Here is a 20,774-nt window from a genome sequence, read left to right as displayed (position 1 = left end):
TGATGAATGACGGCTGACATGTTGAGCACTTGTTAGAATGAACTTCGTCTTTGCTAAAAATCGATTGTTATGCTAATATTCCTTTTGCATCAGACCTCTCGGCCATTTTGTGCATTTTGTTTCAATAGAACTCCATGTCATTTCAAGAAAGTGTGGCAGTTTTTACCTCTGTACCTACATTATTCTGTGCAGTACTGAATTTTCAAATGTTAAAGAACTTTTGGGTCACCCTCTACATCGTAGAATGAGTTGAACAGAGTAATTTTTCCTAATCGCATTACAGAATACACAGAACACCACCATCACAAGCATGTGAACGTGAAGATAAGGATGGAATCTAGATCAGTCAGAAAATTATGAACGGATACAAAATGAGGCCTTAGCAAGAAAACACCGAAACATATAACAACCATCTGAAGATGGATTTGTAAGAAATCCGAAACTGGTCATGGTTTGATCCAAATGAGCCTAGTTAAATGATGCTTATGGCTGATTGCTGTTTCATTTTTAAACTTTACGTATTACAGCCACGGGTCTCAAAATGTCAGTTTTTGACAAAAAAAAACATTATAAATATCGTCCGTACGGTACGTCGCTGAACTGGTGGTGCGCAAAAATGTAACAATACCCAGAGATAAAACAAATTACTATTGTTTTTTCGCACAGCAGACGCGGAGGAGCGGAATACGGGATTTTACTTGTTTATTCCTGTACCGTTTCTGGATATGACTCCCTACTCAAAATGATACTCCGCCAGTATGTGATGTGAATTTCATAAAAATTGCGAAATTCTAATATACCGAATTTTCATGACTATTGAGGATACACATTGATGAAAAAAAAATCGCGACATTAAAAAATAATGTAGAGCAATGAAATTTCGGGAATACATTTGTATAGGTATTTAGGTGATTAACATTGCAAGATGAATAAGTGCGAGATAAGCCATTGCAAATGTGAAGTGCTGGTACAATAACGGCCAGAGTATTGAATGCGAGCGTGCTATCGTGCATGGACTGTGTTGTAGAAGTGCCAGATGTCAGTTTACGGGATGAAGTTTCATGCCTGTTGCACTAGGTCAGTCAATACAGGGTCCATTAATGCTTACGGCAGATGTCGTTGGAGTCGTCGTCCGATGATGTCCCACATTTGCTCGATGGAAGACTGATGGAGCAGGCCAAGGCAACGTATCGACACTCTGTAGATCAGATTAGGTAACAACAATGGTATGTGGGCGAGCGTTATCCTGTTGGAAAACACCCCCTGGAACGCTCTTCATGAACGGCAGTGCATTTTGGTCGAATCACCAGACTGACATACAAATTTGCACTCAGTGTGTTTGGTATAATCACGAGAGTGCTCCTGCTGGCATACAAAATCGCACCTCAGACCATAACTCCAGGTATAGATGCGGTGTATCTGGCACGCAGACAGGTTGATTGCATGCTCTCAACTGACCTCCTCTTAATCAACACACGCCCATCACTGGCACCGATGCAGAACCAGCTTCCATCACAAAACACAACAGACCTCCACCCTGTCCTCCATTGAGTTCTCGCTCGATACTACTGAAGTCGCAAATGGTGTGGTTTGGGATCGGTTGAACGCACACTATAGGGCGACTGACATTCCTGCCAAGTCTTCCTGCAGTATCGCAGAAGGAACATCCAGCTTCTCGTAGCCCTATTACACGACCTCGTTCAAAGTCAGTGGGGTGTTGATAATGGCACCTTTGTCGCCTTAAAGGCTAACATCAACTCACAGCGTCCAATCTCAAAAGTAGCTAACGCTCACAACCGCTACGATTTGAATTTATGCATCCTCATAGTGGCGTTACTAGCGCCATTGTTATGCGACTGGCGCGAATTTCGAATAGACATCTTTCAGATGTAGAAACACGCCTATCAACTTTCGTTTAAGTCGCACGAATCATTCTTGGTATAGCGAATTTTTTTCCGTCAGTGTAGCTGCAACAAATTTCAAGTCTTATATACGTCCTCTATCGAGTTATCACATCGTATCCAGGATACGTCCTCAATGTAGGTGGTTGATTCGGTAATTTCCAAAATAATTGCCTATCAAAGTCGATGGGTCCAAACGATACATATCGAACGAGTAATCGTAAATCGATCATGGGACTCCGGTGGCGGGCGTTATGAGTATGTTTACGGTGGTCACGACAGCAACGACAAAGGAAGAGCGCTACAAAAATACTTGCAATTGCAAAGGAGACGACTTACCTTACTCGTCGTCGGTGTTGCCGTCATGTTAAAGTCCATTACGGTGGTGTGGAAGGACAATTTGGAAGAGTTGAACATGCATTCTTCCTGATACTCGTTCGTTTTCCGCAATGAAATTGTAACGGTATTTCAACATCGGAACTGATCTTGTGAAGTTTTACACACTTCACACCACCACAGTTTACACAGTCCCTTCTTTTCTCGACCGGCAGTGACAAAAGTCAAACAATTTTCTACGCTGGATAAATATGGAATTAGATTTTTCCATGTGAGAGAATCAGCCGAAGAAACGTCAAGAACACCAGACATCCCACACACTAACGACATAAATCAACTTTGTTTCCCTAGTAACTCACAAATAATTCGCGGAGGTATGTAATTTAGAGCAACTAAGGTAACGATGGAAAACAGATAAAAGCGACGATCACAAATAATTGATAACATCGCCCGCCACCGGAGTCCCATGATCGAGTTATGATCATACGTTCGATTTGTATCGTTCCGATAGGCAATCATTCTTGGAAATTACCGTTGATTCCGTGTCTAGTGTCTAATGGTCCCCATCTCACATTTTGAACTAATTTTGTATGAGGGATTGCTAAACTACTGAATGATGATGAGTATCAGGCTCTTGAAAGAAGTACGACAAAATGTTACAGTGGCACTTCAAAAATTTTGGGCAAGTGCTCTCATTCAGTGATTAACTGCGGTCACTGTGTAATACAGCAAGTTAATTGAACACTATGGACTGTGCACCTTCTGTTACGGAGTTCCGCGAGACAGTTTAAACAGAACTTTTGCCCAGCTGAACGTTCTGCTTGCTCAGTTTTCTGAGTTGCCGCTGTATGATTCGAATGTAATGATCCTTATTTGAAAACAATTGCAGCAAGATTTTTTCAGAGATTCAAATTTTATGAAGAAAATTGCTTTGTAATTAAGACAATCATCACTGAACGTCAGGACATAAAGACTCAATAGTTATTTTTCTTCAAGTGAAACGTCTCAGCATTTTATCTCCGTCAGCTGAATTTACAAATCAGCTAATGAAAAGTTGAAGCACCGAGATTACCAAAAGTACACTTTGGCAAGTCTTCATTAGTACTGATACATCAGGCTTTCAAAGTAATAGTATGAAAAGCCACTGGAAAGTTAAAAATTGATTTAATTTTGTAACAGTCGATTCTCTCCTCTTGTGTAACATGGTTCTAACGAGTTGAAGAAATACAGAATAACCCTCATTTTTCATTCGAGGTATACTAAATTTGTACATGCATTTACTACTGCTTTGCAACAGATTGTGTGATCGTAGACTAACGCGATTATTTGTAACAGTGACTTATAAGAGAAACTTCACTGGATAGTAATTGTAGATCTTCAGGGAAAAAAGCCCAGTGGAAATTTGACATTTTGAATAGAAAAGTGCTCTTTCAAGCAATAAGGCGTCCCTTCCTTCAATCCTGGAAGAAAGCTAGAACACTTGCATCCAAAAGGCGGTGGTGGTGGTGGTGGTTAGTGTTTAACGTCCCGTCAACAACGAGGTCATTAGAGACGGAGCGCGAGCTCTCCTGCGGAACTTGCGGCACTTTCAATCCTGGAAGAAAGCTAGAACACTTGCATCCGAAAGGCGGTGGTGGTGGTGGTGGTTAGTGTTTAACGTCCCGTCGACAACGAGGTCATTAGAGACGGAGCGCGAGCTCTCCTGCGGAACTTGCGGCACTTTCAATCCTGGAAGAAAGCTAGAACACTTGCATCCAAAAGGCGGTGGTGGTGGTGGTGGTTAGTGTTTAACGTCCCGTCGACAACGAGGTCATTAGAGACGGAGCGCGAGCTCTCCTGCGGAACTTGCGGCACTTTCAATCCTGGAAGAAAGCTAGAACACTTGCATCCAAAAGGCGGTGGTGGTGGTGGTGGTTAGTGTTTAACGTCCCGTCGACAACGAGGTCATTAGAGACGGAGCGCGAGCTCTCCTGCGGAACTTGCGGCACTTTCATCCCTGGAAGAAAGCTAGAACACTTGCATCCAAAAGGCGGTGGTGGTGGTGGTGGTTAGTGTTTAACGTCCCGTCGACAACGAGGTCATTAGAGATGGAGCGCGAGCTCTCCTGCGGAACTTGCGGCACTTTCAATCCTGGAAGAAAGCTAGAACACTTGCATCCAAAAGGCGGTGGTGGTGGTGGTGGTTAGTGTTTAACGTCCCGTCGACAACGAGGTCATTAGAGACGGAGCGCGAGCTCTCCTGCGGAACTTGCGGCACTTTCAATCCTGGAAGAAAGCTAGAACACTTGCATCCAAAAGGCGGTGGTGGTGGTGGTGGTTAGTGTTTAACGTCCCGTCGACAACGAGGTCATTAGAGATGGAGCGCGAGCTCTCCTGCGGAACTTGCGGCACTTTCAATCCTGGAAGAAAGCTAGAACACTTGCATCCAAAAGGCGGTGGTGGTGGTGGTGGTTAGTGTTTAACGTCCCGTCGACAACGAGGTCATTAGAGACGGAGCGCGAGCTCTCCTGCGGAACTTGCGGCACTTTCAATCCTGGAAGAAAGCTAGAACACTTGCATCCAAAAGGCGGTGGTGGTGGTGGTGGTTAGTGTTTAACGTCCCGTCGACAACGAGGTCATTAGAGACGGAGCGCGAGCTCTCCTGCGGAACTTGCGGCACTTTCAATCCTGGAAGAAAGCTAGAACACTTGCATCCAAAAGGCGGTGGTGGTGGTGGTGGTTAGTGTTTAACGTCCCGTCGACAACGAGGTCATTAGAGACGGAGCGCGAGCTCTCCTGCGGAACTTGCGGCACTTTCAATCCTGGAAGAAAGCTAGAACACTTGCATCCAAAAGGCGGTGGTGGTGGTGGTGGTTAGTGTTTAACGTCCCGTCAACAACGAGGTCATTAGAGACGGAGCGCGAGCTCTCCTGCGGAACTTGCGGCACTTTCAATCCTGGAAGAAAGCTAGAACACTTGCATCCAAAAGGCGGTGGTGGTGGTGGTGGTTAGTGTTTAACGTCCCGTCGACAACGAGGTCATTAGAGACGGAGCGCGAGCTCTCCTGCGGAACTTGCGGCACTTTCAATCCTGGAAGAAAGCTAGAACACTTGCATCCAAAAGGCGGTGGTGGTGGTGGTGGTTAGTGTTTAACGTCCCGTCGACAACGAGGTCATTAGAGACGGAGCGCGAGCTCTCCTGCGGAACTTGCGGCACTTTCAATCCTGGAAGAAAGCTAGAACACTTGCATCCAAAAGGCAGTGGCGGTGGTGGTAGTTAGTGTTTAACGTCCCGTCGACAACGAGGTCATTAGAGACGGAGCGCGAGCTCTCCTGCGGAACTTGCGGCACTTTCAATCCTGGAAGAAAGCTAGAACACTTGCATCCAAAAGGCGGTGGTGGTGGTGGTGGTTAGTGTTTAACGTCCCGTCGACAACGAGGTCATTAGAGACGGAGCGCGAGCTCTCCTGCGGAACTTGCGGCACTTTCAATCCTGGAAGAAAGCTAGAACACTTGCATCCAAAAGGCGGTGGTGGTGGTGGTGGTTAGTGTTTAACGTCCCGTCAACAACGAGGTCATTAGAGACGGAGCGCGAGCTCTCCTGCGGAACTTGCGGCACTTTCAATCCTGGAAAAAACCTAGAACACTTGCATCCAAAAGGCGGTGGTGGTGGTGGTGGTTAGTGTTTAACGTCCCGTCGACAACGAGGTCATTAGAGACGGAGCGCGAGCTCTCCTGCGGAACTTGCGGCACTTTCAATCCTGGAAGAAAGCTAGAACACTTGCATCCAAAAGGCGGTGGTGGTGGTGGTGGTTAGTGTTTAACGTCCCGTCAACAACGAGGTCATTTGAGACGGAGCGCGAGCTCTCCTGCGGAACTTGCGGCACTTTCAATCCTGGAAGAAAGCTAGAACACTTGCATCCAAAAGGCGGTGGTGGTGGTGGTGGTTAGTGTTTAACGTCCCGTCGACAACGAGGTCATTAGAGACGGAGCGCGAGCTCTCCTGCGGAACTTGCGGCACTTTCAATCCTGGAAGAAAGCTAGAACACTTGCATCCAAAAGGCGGTGGTGGTGGTGGTGGTTAGTGTTTAACGTCCCGTCGACAACGAGGTCATTAGAGACGGAGCGCGAGCTCTCCTGCGGAACTTGCGGCACTTTCAATCCTGGAAGAAAGCTAGAACACTTGCATCCAAAAGGCGGTGGTGGTGGTGGTGGGGTTAGTGTTTAACGTCTCGTCGACAACGAGGTCATTAGAGACGGAGCGCGAGCTCGGGTTAGGGAAGGATTGGGAAGGAAGTCGGCCGTGCCCTTTCAATGGAACCATCCCGGCATTTGCCTGAAACGATTTAGGGAAATCACGGAAAACCTAAATCAGGATGGCCGGTCCAAAAGGCAAAAGCCATGAGTTCGAGTTCCGGTTCTGCACACAGTTTGAATCTGCAAGGAAGTTTCATATCAGTGGACACGGCTGCAGAGTAAAAATTTGATTCAGGTAATAGTACTGTACTAACACGATAAAAATTTAGATTGCCAGCTTGTGCCTTCGAGTGCATATTAGTTCTTAAATCTCTGCAAATATGCAGAGCAACTGAAAATGAAGCATCGGTGCAATAAGACAAAATGAAAGCCGGAGAAGACTTCTGCTATGATTTTATGAAAATACATGAAGACTGACGACAGCTGAATCCACGAGTTTGAAGCGGGCAGCAGGTTACAACAAGGAACAAGTTGATCGATTCTTTGACAGACTATGTGAACTGATGGACAAGTTCAAGTTCATAACCATTTGCGACTTAATAAAAATTTTTTCGCCAGAAAAACGACTTTAGTTTGCAGTAAAATTTCATACAACGCTCCAAAAATTTAAACGATCAAAACGCAAAGGGTGAAAAAAATATAAAAATTACCTAACGTATATTCTTATGACTTCGAGTTTTATTAAATAAAGTATTATATAAGTAAGGATTTAGAAACATATTTCAATATGGGAAAGATAGCTACCGCCTACAGGAAAATTAAAGGCGCCTTTGGAGAGGCAGCTGTATGAACATCAAGAGCAAAGTAGGGAAAGCAGAAAGGTGGAAGGAGTATATAGAGGGTCTGTACAAAGGAGGTGAACTTGAAGGCAATAATATAGAAATGGAAGAGGACGAAGGTGAAGAGGAGATGAGAGATATGATATTGCTAGAATAATTTAGCAGAGCACTCAAAGATCTAAGTCAAAACAAGGTCCTGCGGATAGATGACATTCCGTTAGAGCTACTGATAGCCTTGGGAGAGCCAGCCGTGACAAGACTCTTCCATCTGGTGCGAAAGACGTATAAGACAGGAGAAATACCCTCAAGCCTTAAGAAGAATCTAATAATTCCAATTCCAAAGAAAGCGGATGCTGAAAGCTGTGAATATTACCGAACTATCAGTTTAATAAGTCATGGTTGCAAAATATTAACACGGATTTTTTTTTATAGAAGAGTGGAGAAACTGGTAGAAGGCGACCATGGGGAAGATCAGTGTGAAGTACGAAGAAATGCAGGAACTCGCAAGGCAATATTGACACTACGATTTCTCTTAGAAGATAGGTTAAGGAAAGGCAAACCTGCGTTTATGGCTATTGCAGACTTAGAGAAAGCTTTTGACAATGTTGGCTACGAGACTCTCTTTCAAATTCTAAAGTAGGCGGGGGTAATACAGGGACCGAAAGGCTATTTAGGACTTACGCAGAAGGCAGACGGCATTTATAAGAATCAAGCGGCGTGAAAGGGACCCAACGGTTGAGAAGGGTGTGAGATAGGGTTGTAGCCTATCCCGCGTGTTATTCAATCTGTACACTGAGCGAGCAGTAAAGAAAACCAAAGAATATGGAGTAGGAGTTAAGTTTCAGGGAGAAGAAATAAAAACTTTGAGGTTTGTCGATGACACTGTAATTCTGTCACATAGAGCAAAGGACTTGGAGGATCAGGCGCTTCAGTCCGGAACCGCGCTGCTGCTACGGTCGCATGGATGTGTGTGATGTTCTTAGGTCAGTTAGAGTTAAGTAGTTCTAAGTCTAGGGGACTGATGACTTCAGATGTTAAGTCCGATAGTGCTTAGAGCCATTTGGTGCCGAGGAAATTAGATAAGGAAACGAGGCACTTAAAGTAGTAGATGAGTTTTGCTATTTGGACAATAAAATTTATAATGGCCGAAGTAGAGAGGTTATGAAATGTAGATTGGCAATGGCAAGAACAGCGTTTCTGAAGGAGAGAAATTTGTTAACATCGAATATAGATTTAAGTGTGAAGAACTCTTTTCTGCAGGTGTTTGTCTGGAGTGTAGCCATGTACGGAAGTGAAACATGGGCGACAAACAGTTTAGACGATAAGAGAATAGAAGCTTTCGAAATATGGTGCTGCAGAAGAATGCTGAAGAGGTCGTGTAACTAATGAGGAGGTACTGAATAGAATTGGGTAGAAAAGAAATTGGGGGCTCAACTTGACCGAAAGAAGAGATCTGCCGATAGGACACATCCTGGGACATCAAAAGATTAGCAATTTAGTACTGGAGGGAAGTGTATGGGGTAAAAACAGTAGAGGGTGACCAAGAGAGGAAAACAGTGAGCAAATTCGTAAGGATGTAGGTTGCAGTATTTAACCGGAGATGAAGAAGTTTGCACAGGATAGAGAAGAATGGAGAGTCCATCTGACCAGTCTTCGGACTGAGGACCACAACAACTACAGAAACGTTTCCAACCTGGGGGTAATTATCCCCTGAGTTGCAAAATGAAATTTTCTGATGGGTAAAAACCAAACGATTAGATTGTGTTTCAGTCTGGAAGATAATTTTTTTTAAAAGGTCATTACTATTTACACAATTTTGTAAGACTAATAGTGATTACACAAGTTATCAATAATTACTTTTTCATAGTTAGCAGCATTAATGTGATGGAAGTTACAGGTTTCTCACGTAGTCCATCCACTACAGACATGTGCTGTGCTTCGTCCTCTACATCGATAATGATAAAACTGAGACATATACGTAACAAATGTTAAACTTCTCACGAAAATGTCTTCTCCAATTTGTAGAAAGTACCTGTGGTAATCTCCGGCCGCGGTGGTCTCGCGGTTCCGGGCGCTCAGTCCGGAACCGCGCGACTCCTACGGTCGCAGGTTCGAATCCTGCCTCGGGCATGGATGTGTGTAATGTCCTTAGGTTAGTTAGGTTTAAGTAGTTCTAAGTTCTAGGGGACTAATGACCTAAGACGTTAAGTCCTATAGTGCTCAGAGCCATTTGAACCTGCAGTAGTCCAGAAACTGCGTCATTACTCGCTTCGAAACAGATAAATCAATTAATTGACAGCACCACACAGCAGTAACAACAAGGGCTATTATAGCGCTATACACAGTATTATTATTACTGCTACTACTGTTTGTGATTGTACTCAGACACAAAGCACTAACAGCCTGAAATCTTTCAATTTCCGCCCGTTCAGAAGTACGGAATGCAGCAATGGAGTGATTTACGAACAGTAAATATAGTGCACACATTTGAACTTGGCTGATTTTAAATGGGGTTGCAGTGTGCAGGTCAAGCATGTATCGCAATGGAGAGGAGTAATGCAGGGGAAGTATTTTGTGTAACAAGTGTGTAGCTCACTGTGGATAGTTAGCTTTGTTTTCTCAGGAGGAGTTATGGGTAGCACTTGCGATCCTTCGTCATTCATTCTAAAACACACACACACACAAACAAACAAACTAAAAAAATAAAAGTGTTCTAGGAAAAGTCTACTTTTCTACAGTTGAGTTAGGTGCTAAAGATGGTGATAATACTCGGGGAGGAGTGTGGAAACGAGGGGGGAGGGGAGGGGAGAGCAGGGGTGCTAGCTAATGTCCTACTGCACTCACGGTTAGAGGTTTAAGAAAGGTTGGGAAGTACTGCCATATACAGGGTGGTCCATTGATCGTGACCGGGCCAAACATCTCAAGACATAAGCGTCAAGCGAAAAAACTACAAAGAACGAAACTCGTCTAGCTTGAAGGGGGAAACCAGATAGCGCTATGGTTGACTCGCTAGATGGCGCTGCCATGGGTCGAACGGATATCAACTGCGTTTTTTAAAAATAGGAACCCCCATTTTTTGTTACATATTCGTGTAGTACGTAAAGAAATATGAATGTTTTAGTTGGACCACTTTTTTCGCTTTGTGATAGGTGGTGCTGTAATAGTCACAAACACATGGCTCTCAATTTTAGACGAACAGTTGGTAACAGGTAGGTTTAATAAATTACAATACAGACTGTAGGTACGTTTGCAACATTTTATTTCGGTTGTCCCAAAAAATGGTTTAAATGGCTCTGAGCACTATGAGACTCAACTGCTGTGGTCATTAGTCCCCTAGAACTTAGAACTACTTAAACCTAACTAACCTAAGGACATCACACACATCCATGCCCGAGGCAGGATTCGAACCTGCGACCGTAGCAGTCTCACGGTTCCGGACTGCGCGCCTAGAACCGCGAGACCACCGTGGCCGGCGGTTGTCCCAATCTGATACATGTACCTTTATGAACTTAACATTTCTCAGAACGTATGCTGTTACAGCGTGATTACCTGTAAATACCACATTAATGCAATAAATGCTCCAAATTATGTCCGTCAACCTCAATGTATTTCGCAAGACGTGTAACGACATCCCTCTCAACAGCGAGTAGTTCACCTTCCGTAATGTTCCCACATGCATTGACAATGCTCTGACGCATGTTGTCAGGCGTTTTCGGTGGATCACGATAGCAAATATCCTTCAACTTTCCCCATAGAAAGAAATCCGGGGACGTCAGATCCTGTGAACGTGCGGGCCATGGTATGGTGCTTCGACGACCAATCCACCTGTCGTGAAATACGCTATTCAACACCTCTTCAACCGCACACGAGCTATGTGCCGGACATCCATCATGTTTGAAGTACATCGCTATTCTGTCATGCAGTGAAACCTTGTAATAACTTCGGACGATCATTACGTAGGAAATCAGCATACATTGCACCATCTAGATTGTCATCGATAAAATGGGGGCCAATTATCCTTCCTCCCAAAATGCCGCTGATGTTCCACTTGTCGCAGCCACTGTGGATTTTCCGTTGCCCAATAGTGCATATTATGCCGGTTTACGTTACCGCTGTTGGTGAATGACGCTTCGTCGCTAAATAGAACGCGTGCAAAAAATCTGTCATCGTCCCGTAATTTCTCTTGTGCCCAGTGGCAAAACTGTACACGACGTTCAAAGTCGTCGCCATGCAATTACTGGTGCATTGAAATATGGTACGGGTGCAGTCGATGTTGATGTAACATTCTCAACACCGACGTTTTTGAGATTCCCGATTCTCGCGCAATTTATCTGCTACTGATGTGCAGATTAGCCGCGACAGCATCTAAAACACCTACTTGAGCATCATCATCTATTGTAGGTCGTAGTTGACGTTTCACATGTGGCTGAACACTTCCTGTTTCCTTAAATAAGCCGGCCGCGGTGGTCTCGCGGTTCTAGGCACGCAGTCCGGAACCGTGCGGCTGCTACGGTCGCAGGTTCGAATCCTGCCTCGGGCATGGATGTGTGTGATGTCCTTAGGTTAGTTAGGTTTAAGTAGTTCTAAGTTCTAGGGGACTAATGACCACAGCAGTTGAGTCCCATAGTGCTCAGAGCCATTTGAACCTTAAATAACATAAGTATCTGGCGAACGGTCCGGACACTTGGATGATGTCGTCCAGGATACCGAGGAGCATACATAGCACACGCCAGTTGGGCATTTTGATCACAATAGCCATACATCAACACGATATCGACCTTTTCCGCAATTGGTAAACGGTCCATTTTAACTCGGGTAACATATCACGAAGCAAATTCTGTTCGCACTGGCGGAATATTACGTGATACCGTGTTCTTATACGTTTGTGACTATTACAGCGCCATCTATCACAAAGCGAAAAAAGTGGTCCAAATGAAACATTCATATTTCTTTACGTACTACATGAATATGTAATGAAAATGGGGGTTCCTATTTAAAAACAAGCAGTAGGTATCCGTTTGACCTATGGCAGCGCCATCTAGCGTGCCAACCATAGCGCCATCTAGTTTGCCCCTTCAAGCTAGACAAGTTTAGTTCTTTGTAGTTTTTTCGTTTGACGCTTATTTCGTGAGATGTTTGGCCCGGTCACGATCAATGGACCACCCTGTATACTGCGCGAGTGGAAATACCAGGTACTTTTCTAAAGAATGACAGCAGAATCCGCTCTATGATTCGTCACAATGTATTCATGCAAGTTTTAAAGATTTTGAAGCATCATGACAGAGGCAGACTTACCAATGGTGGTGGGCTCGAGGTCTATCATGAGCGCGCGTGGCGAGATCTTGCCCGCCTCGGTCTGCGAGAAGAAGGTGGTGTAGCACTCGGTGTCGATGGCCACCTTGTCGGAGGGGATGCGGCCGTTGGGCTGTATGCCGTGCTCCAGGCAGTACAGCTCCCAGCACGCGCTGCCGATCTGCACGCCGGCCTGCCCGATGTGCACCGACACGCACTCCCGCTGCGAACACAGCACCTTCCCATTAATGTGTGTGTATTGTTTGAGGTTTCCGGGCGCTGAACAGCGTGGTCATCAGCGCCCAAACGCGTAGAAACAGTAACACTTGCGGTGAAGGGACGAAGACGGACAGCGAACAAGGAGAATGGCTAAAAGACACAGACCTGACGCAGTTCCAAATCTTCACATACAGAGGCAAAACTAGAGGAGAAGAAACGCACTAAAAAGGAAAGGAAACACAAGGAAAAGAGAACAGAAATCGAAGTGAAACAAGTAGGTAATCGTGACTGGCGGACCTCTTACCTAAAACCTGGTGAGCCAGTCACCCATCAGCACATTAAAATCCTCTCCCTAAAATCCGAGGCAACAAATTGGACAGGACACAAAATCGTAAGACCATAACCACAGTCGTTGTGCTGTCTTGCAAAATAGAGGGCAAATTCGGTGGCAAGGAAACCACCGCCCTCTGATCAGAGAATAAAGGACAGTCAAGTAAAATGTGGCGGACAGTAATCTGGACGCCACAAGCATTGCAGATTGGGGGTCCTCCCGCCGGAGTAGAAAGCCGCGCGTTAAGGGACTGTGCCCGATGCGGAGGCGAGTGAGGAGAACCTCATCCCGCCTGCATGACTGGTAGGACGTACGCCACGGCCGCATGGTGGCCTTGACCAGACGCAGCTTATTTTTACCAACTGCCAGCCACTCCTCTTCCCATTGACGCATAACACGAAAACGCAAAAGGGAGGTAACAGCATGGAGGGGGACGGCACATTCAACAACGTGAGGGAGGTAACATGCATCTTTGGCAGCCACATCCGCCAGTTTGTTTCCCCTAATACCCTGGTGCCCCGGCACTCAGCAGAAAGAAACCTCCTTCCCCTGGCGTTGCAGGTGGAGAAGGGCATCATGGATGTTCTGGGCGACCGTATCCGCTGCGTACAAGTGTTGCATGGTCTGAAGGGCACTCAGGGAGTCAGAACAGATGAGGAACTTAAGACTGGGAACACATCTCATCTGCTCCAATGCCCGCAAGATCGCAAACAATTCGGCATCAAAGATGGTAAACGCCGCAGGAAGCCGTAACGTGACGACTCGATCAGGAAAAACAACAGCACAACTAACAGAGTCCCCATGTTTAGAGCCATCCGTAAATATTGGTACATGGTCGGGATGCTGGTTTAAAATATCGTAAAATAAGGAGGTAAAAACAAGCACAGGAGTGGAACTCCTCCGGTACTCTGACAAGTCTAAAAGGACGCTGGGCCTCTGGAGCAACCAGGGAGGCAGGCGGGTAAAACCCTGGAGTTGGGGTGCCACACGCTCCACACCCATAAAAAAAGGGAGGGGGGGGGGGACACGCTAACTACGGTTTACGACACAAACCGGAGGGTTTGCCCGATGACGTTATCGACATGCCATGTTGACGTCAAACTTTCATCCTCGTTTGTGGACCTGAGCGCACAAACGTATGAGCGAATCTAAAGCACAAGTCGCTGAAGAAACAACGCCATCCATGTAACAGACAACTACGACCAACAGAATCATAAGAGTCGTAAATGAAGTGTCTCGGTTAGAATGATGTACTCCACCCCCAGCAGCACGGATTCCGAAAACATCACTCACGCAGAACGCAGCTCACGCTTTTCTCACATGATGTCCTGGAAGTTTTAGATCAAGGCAGTCAGGGAGCTGCACTATTTCTTGATTTCCGAAAAGCATTTGACTCAATACCACATCTTCGCGTGTTGTCAAAAGTACGATCATATGGGACATCAAGCGAAATTTGTTACTGGATTGAGGATTTTTTAGCAGGGAGGATGCAGCACATTATCTTGGATGGAGAGTGATCGTCAGATTTAGAAGTAAATTCGGATGTAACCGTAGGCAAGCGTGTTGGGGCTTTTGCTGTTCGTGTTGTATATTCATGACGTTGTGGATAATGTTATAGTAATCTCAGACATTTCGCAGATAATGCAGTTATCTTTAACGAAGTACGGCCTGAAAGAAGCATTAATATTCAGTCAGGTCTTGATACGATTTCAAAGTGATGCAAAGATTGGCAACTTCTTTTAAATGTTCATAAATCTAAAATTCTGCACTTCACAAAACAAAAAGAAAGCGTAGGATCCTATGACTATGTATCAGTGAGTCATCGTTGGAATCTGTCAGTTCATACAAATACAGTGCGCGATACGTTGTAGGAATATGAAATGGAATGTTCACATAGGCTGAGTGGTAGTCGTCGCTTTATTGGTAGGAAACCTGGAGAAATGCAGTCTACAAAAGAGATTGCTTACAAATCACTCGTGCAACCCATTATAGAATATTGCCCAAATGTGTGAGTCCCATACCACATAGGACTAACAGGAAATATTGAACGTATACAGACAAGGGCGACACGAACGGTCACATGTTTGTTTGACCCTTTGGGAAGTAAAACAGAGATGCTGAAGAAACTGAACGGCAGACTCTTGAAGATAAGACGTCAACTTTCCAGAGAAATTTAAAAAAAGTTTCAAGAACCGCTTAACTGAGGACTCTGCGAATATACTACACCCTTACGTATCGCACACATAGGGATCGTGATGACAAGCTTAGATTCATTACAGCACAGACGAAGGCATGTAAACAACATGTTCTTCCCGCGATCCATACGAGAATGGAACTGGAAGTAACTAGTAACTGGTACAGTGGGACGTACTCTCTATCCTGCTCTTCCAAGTGGTTCGCCGAGAACAGAGGTAGATGCAGATGTAGATTACTTGGCAAAATGTTAAGCATTTTCTTGAAGCAATATACCTTAACGATTGCAGTACTTACAAGATCATACTTCCCAAATCAGATGTTGTCGTGCGTTCTTTCCTGATTCGTCATCGAATTGGAGGTATGGAGCGTGAATGAAGTGATTAAAACAAAACAGAATGGAAGCGCTCGTGGCAGAGGTATGGATAAACTGATCAATGCTGCTTTTGGAGTAGGGCTACTGCAAGTACCACATACCTCTTGTAAGGTGTACATACATTTGTATTTCACTATATTACTATAACTGCATTTAAACTCCACACCTGTACGACAAAACAGGAAATTATGTTTGAGCAGTCTGCATGTACGATTCTTGCGAATCAGCTGATAGTAATTGTCTGTTAGGCAGTATCGATATTGTCTCTACAGCGATCTGTGGTGCTGCAGTTTTCGATTCGTTAACCAACAGGCATCGATTATTCACAAATGCAGAATTTTTCTGATAAATTGGTGGAAGAATGGGCACATATGTGTATTTTAAAAATTATTTTCATTTGACAAAGTTAAAGACTTCTCTTAAAAACACTCATAGAATAGAAATGCATTTATTAACATAAAATGACTGAGTGGCAGCTAGACTTTTGTGTGCTTAGGTATTTGACAGTTGAAGCCCCTATGGGATTGTGGCATCGCGTCAGTCAGTCAGTGACACTCCTGAACTGCCACTTTCTGCCAGTGCTAATGTCATTGCATGTACTAATTCTGCACGGTTTGCTTGCCTTTTGCGAATAGCTAATTTGTTGTTATAATTTGGTTTAAGAGAGCGCGAGGGCGGAACCACTGTGACTCGCATTGTAGTATTTAAATATATAGCAAATTAATCAAAGAGAACGAAATTCACAACAGCAAGTAACTCCAAAAAGGTAGAGGAGGATGTGAAGCTCTTCGAAAATTTGTCTAAAGATGGAATTGAAAAATTTTGAAATGGTTTGTATTAAGCAATCTCAGGAAAATACTGTTCCTGTCAACACCTGTGGGATGAGAAGAAAAAACACGCATTCAAAATAAAATATTAGTCCCCAATTTAGGGGTTGCCTTCTCGTAATCAAAGTAAATCTATTTTCCCACTATACACATGCACTCAAATAAATGACAAACTGCCGAATGCTTTCTTCCACTTTCTACACACCCTCAAACAAATGCCAAGTCACCAATGAAAACGTAGCTGCTCTCTCATAAATGAAGTGGATACACTCTTTCGAATGGGCCTGGGGGAGGCAATCGTGTGTCAGAGGACAATATCCAATCGAGCGGTCAGTTAGAATGACTAAATCCCTGTGGCTGTATGATGGTACTGATTGTGAAAAAGTAATAGGTGAAGATGTTCAACTTCAATATCAGCGCCGTTGTTGGATATGGACATTTCTCTTTTTTGTAACAATTCACAACCACACTGCCACATTATAGTCTAAGTTACACCCTGGATATGTTGCAAGTCAGTCTGTCACAACAATCAAGAAGGGGTTCGGGAGCCCTATCTTACTTGTGTCATGTCTGGTAACGCGGTAAAAGTCTTGCCTCTCAGACGATGATGTGATTGTGACACGGGAAGGGGGTTGGGTTGTTTGTGGGAAGAGACCAAACTGCAAGGTTATCGGTCTCGTCGTATCAGGGAAGGACGGGGAAGGAAGTCGGCCGTGCCCTTTCAAAGGAACCATCCCGGCATTTGCCTGGAGCGATTTAGGGAAATCACGGAAAACCTAAATCAGGATGGCCGGACGCAGGATTGAACCGTCGTCCTCCCAAATGCGAGTCCACTGTGCTAACCACTGCGCCACCTCGCTCGGTGACACGGGAAGGCTACGGAGTAGTGTTATAGACAGTATGTGAGAAATCGTCAGTTCATTGCAATATGGGCGATATTCACATATTACGAGGTTCTTGTGATTGTTTGGAAAGGTCTGTGCATGTGGGTATTGTATTCACCACCCGATGCTTGTTGTTGCTCTGTTGTAGGGACACCTCATCCTAATGATAGAGTACCTGTTGTCTCAGCCCTGAAGGTAGTGCATGTGCAGGGATGGAGCAAAGGGTCACAGGAACCTTCTCGGCTGTGCTTAACCTCTACATACGTTGATGCACAGCTCACATTTCTAGGCCCTGTGGGTGAAGGAGAGAGTCATGGATCTTCTTTACGACATGGGTAGATGCAATGGATTGCTTGCAGTATTTTCAAGTAAATCGGAAAAGACAAGGGATTCTTTAGCTTGAATAGATTTCATATGCTTCAGTGTCCTCAAGATTTCATGAACCTCTGAGTCACAGATAGTGAAATTGTTTGGCAAGTGGTTCGTGAAGATACAACTGGGGAAAACCGGATCGCGGAAGATTGTCCCTGTTATAATGCACTACATCAAAATTCTTTCCGAGCCTCTTCGGTGTACTAAAGTACTATCAGGACTTACATTCTGTACACGTCAAGTGCCACCTGATGGTGGTAATGTATTTCACAAGTTGTCAGTGCAGGAAGTAGGAATATATGGTGTCAAAAGGGGCAGTATTTTAACACATCGATTGTCGTTTCATTCTTTCAGAAAAAGTCTTCGTACACATTTTTTTTCCAAGAACACAAATACTAAATAACTTGACAACAAACATCTGCTTGCAGCTAAAATTAAAACATTGGTTTTGAAATAAGCTTTGAACCCAAAAGACAATAGCTAGCCTACTTCAGGCACCGAATGCTTCAGTTTTAGGTTACATCCTATTACATTTTCGAAATAGCAAATATTTTAAGATAGAAAAAGATGTCACGCGGAGTTGCCGCGCGGTTTGAAGCGCTATGTGACGGATTGTGCGGCCGCTCCCGCCGGAAGTTCGAGTCCTCCTGCGGGCATGGGTGTGGCCCTTAGGAATTCACACACATTTGAACATTTAGAAAAAGATATTTATATTTGTACTGTCAGAGATCTTCCCGACGTGATTGACAGGTGGTTCGGTTCCGGATGAACATTACTCAAACGGAAGGAAAATCGGCAATGATAAATAAGTGCTGTAGCATGACCTCTACTGGATAATGTACGAAGTAGTCTCCACCAGTTGCAGATACATATTAATTGTTTACCAGTACTGTAGTTTGACAACTGACCTTGTCGACATTATGCTACAAGCGATGGTCTCGGTTGTATTCGTTGTCAGGAATTCGATCAGCTCAACACAAAGTGAAAATCGGAAACGTTGACTGCTCAGAATGAGTGCAAACAACACAGTTCTGTTTTCGCTCATAAAGTGCAACAATCTAAACGCTGATGATTTAAATAATAAAACGCTCAACTAGTTACATTTTTATATGCGTGGCGGACACGCTTCAGGAACTAATTCCTATTTTCAAGTACAGTATTTAAATTGTTACTGTGTGTGAAGTCTGCGTGGGTGTTGCATTTGAAACTGGGAATAAATTACTGTTACGCGTCATGCGATGCATAAAAAACAAAACTGGTGCAGTGTTTTATTATTTAAATCATTAGTTACGCGGTTAGGGGCTTTCGATAAATATCGAATAATTAAAATTAACTAAACACTGTTAACAGCTTGCGCAAGGAATTTCGGTTTACGTCGTGAAGTAATAGCGCATGGACGAAGGTACATTATAGGTTACCGGTATCGTTTTAATAAGAAATACATAAACTTGTGTTTGTTTCATCCAAATTGTAATGACACTACGTTGCTCATACCGACAATTGATACACTGTTCCATAAATATGACTGGTTATGAGACGGTTGCATTACAAGACTACCTACATTCAATTTAATATGACAGTCCTATTGTTTGGAGACGGAATGGCACCCAAAACAAAATGTTTAATCTTACGAACAGTTTGAGATACACCACATACAACTTTGTGTAGTTCACATAAAAAGTACTTTTGATTGTGGTCAGAACAGCTAATTATATTTGGAAAATCTAATTTTAATATTACGGTTCAGACCACGACGAAGCGAAAACTGGCTCAGTTATTTCGATTCAATAATCAGAAATGCGTATTTTGCTTACTTAAGGTAAAAATAAACACCTTATGTATCTGCGAGCTCAACTGTCAAATTGACGATTTTGGAGCTACACAGAAAACTGTGAGGCTGATTTCGAAGCCGATCTTCAATTTTAAGTCTCACTGTTAAAGTTATGAAGGTTAAATTTTGCTTACGGGAGCGACGGCGTAGTGTGCTGATGTTGGCAACGGCCGTTGAATGATGGGAATTACGCGACGTTCATACTAATGCAAATGTTTGCTTGTGAAATGTTCGCTTCACGAGGACAATTAATTTACTGAGCAAGCTTACATACAAGAACATGTCAACCATAGAGCAGGAACAGCATTAATTTATTTACTTCATGGTCGGTCGTTGCCAACATCAACTTCCTACGCCGCCACTGCCGTAAATAAAAATTTTACGTTCATAAAAATATACATCATGATGCGAAACAGGGCTGCCTGAAACGATTTCAGGGTGCATTCTTACCATTAATGGCGATAAAGGTCTTTGTTTGGTTGATGGGGATGTATGAGTAAGACACATCTCGAGATTTAGCTAAAGTTTTGCTCATTATGCATAATGAAGCGCACCGCACAGCAATTACATTAGTAAAAAACTTCTTACCATGTTGGAGAAACTTGTACTGCTATCTGTAAAATTTAGAAGGCTGAAAAATTTTGATGTGGGCGGTGAGACGTGAAGCCGAAAATTTGGAACCGCACGACTGACGTGCTTTTGTCTTAACTAGAATTTCTATGGACGACGTAGATTGTTGTTAGTCAGCGAATATTACAGCGGTGAAACATATTGCTTTTCAATATAAGTTAATAGGCGCGTCGCCTACTGAATACCGAAATAAATGTCTTCTGTTTATTATAGTTTGACTTTTTCATTATAGGTTGGCTTTGTACATAAAACATTCTCTCTACAGTAGAATTACGTGTCTCTTGCCCTAGTGCAAGATCTATGGAATTTTACTCCTCGTAAGTTCAAATGGTTCAAATGGCTCTGAGCACTATGGGACTTAACATCTGTGGTCATCAGTCCCCTAGAACTTAGAACTACTTAAACCTAACTAACCTAAGGACATCACACAACACCCATCCATCACGAGGCAGAGAAAATCCCTATGGCAACTATGATTACCCTGTAAAATCAAAGCATATTCACATTCAGCACTATTTTTGACATTTTTTCCCCCATGTTGGGTAACATTTAGGCCAGGAAAACGACTG

The 20,774-nt window shown here is 43.9% G+C and overlaps 1 protein-coding gene across 1 annotated transcript in view; it reads right to left on the bottom strand.

The window, feature by feature from the left end:
- Nucleotides 1-20,507, bottom strand: part of LOC126266866 (tubulin alpha-1B chain-like) — a 68,906-nt gene extending 48,399 nt beyond the window's left edge. The window contains exons 1-2 of the mRNA XM_049971488.1: nt 20,164-20,507; nt 12,546-12,765 (exon numbers count right to left, since the gene is read on the bottom strand). Coding sequence (XP_049827445.1) covers nt 12,546-12,765; nt 20,164-20,166 — 223 coding nt within the window. The 5' untranslated portion in view covers nt 20,167-20,507. The remainder of the gene's footprint in view (nt 1-12,545; nt 12,766-20,163) is intronic.
- Between the last annotated feature and the right edge of the window lie 267 nt (nt 20,508-20,774).

This window comes from Schistocerca gregaria, chromosome 4 (assembly GCF_023897955.1).
Source record: "Schistocerca gregaria isolate iqSchGreg1 chromosome 4, iqSchGreg1.2, whole genome shotgun sequence".
Taxonomy (NCBI): domain Eukaryota; kingdom Metazoa; phylum Arthropoda; class Insecta; order Orthoptera; family Acrididae; genus Schistocerca; species Schistocerca gregaria.
Note: the sequence above shows the minus strand (reverse complement) of the source record. Positions and strands in the feature narration are given on the sequence as shown.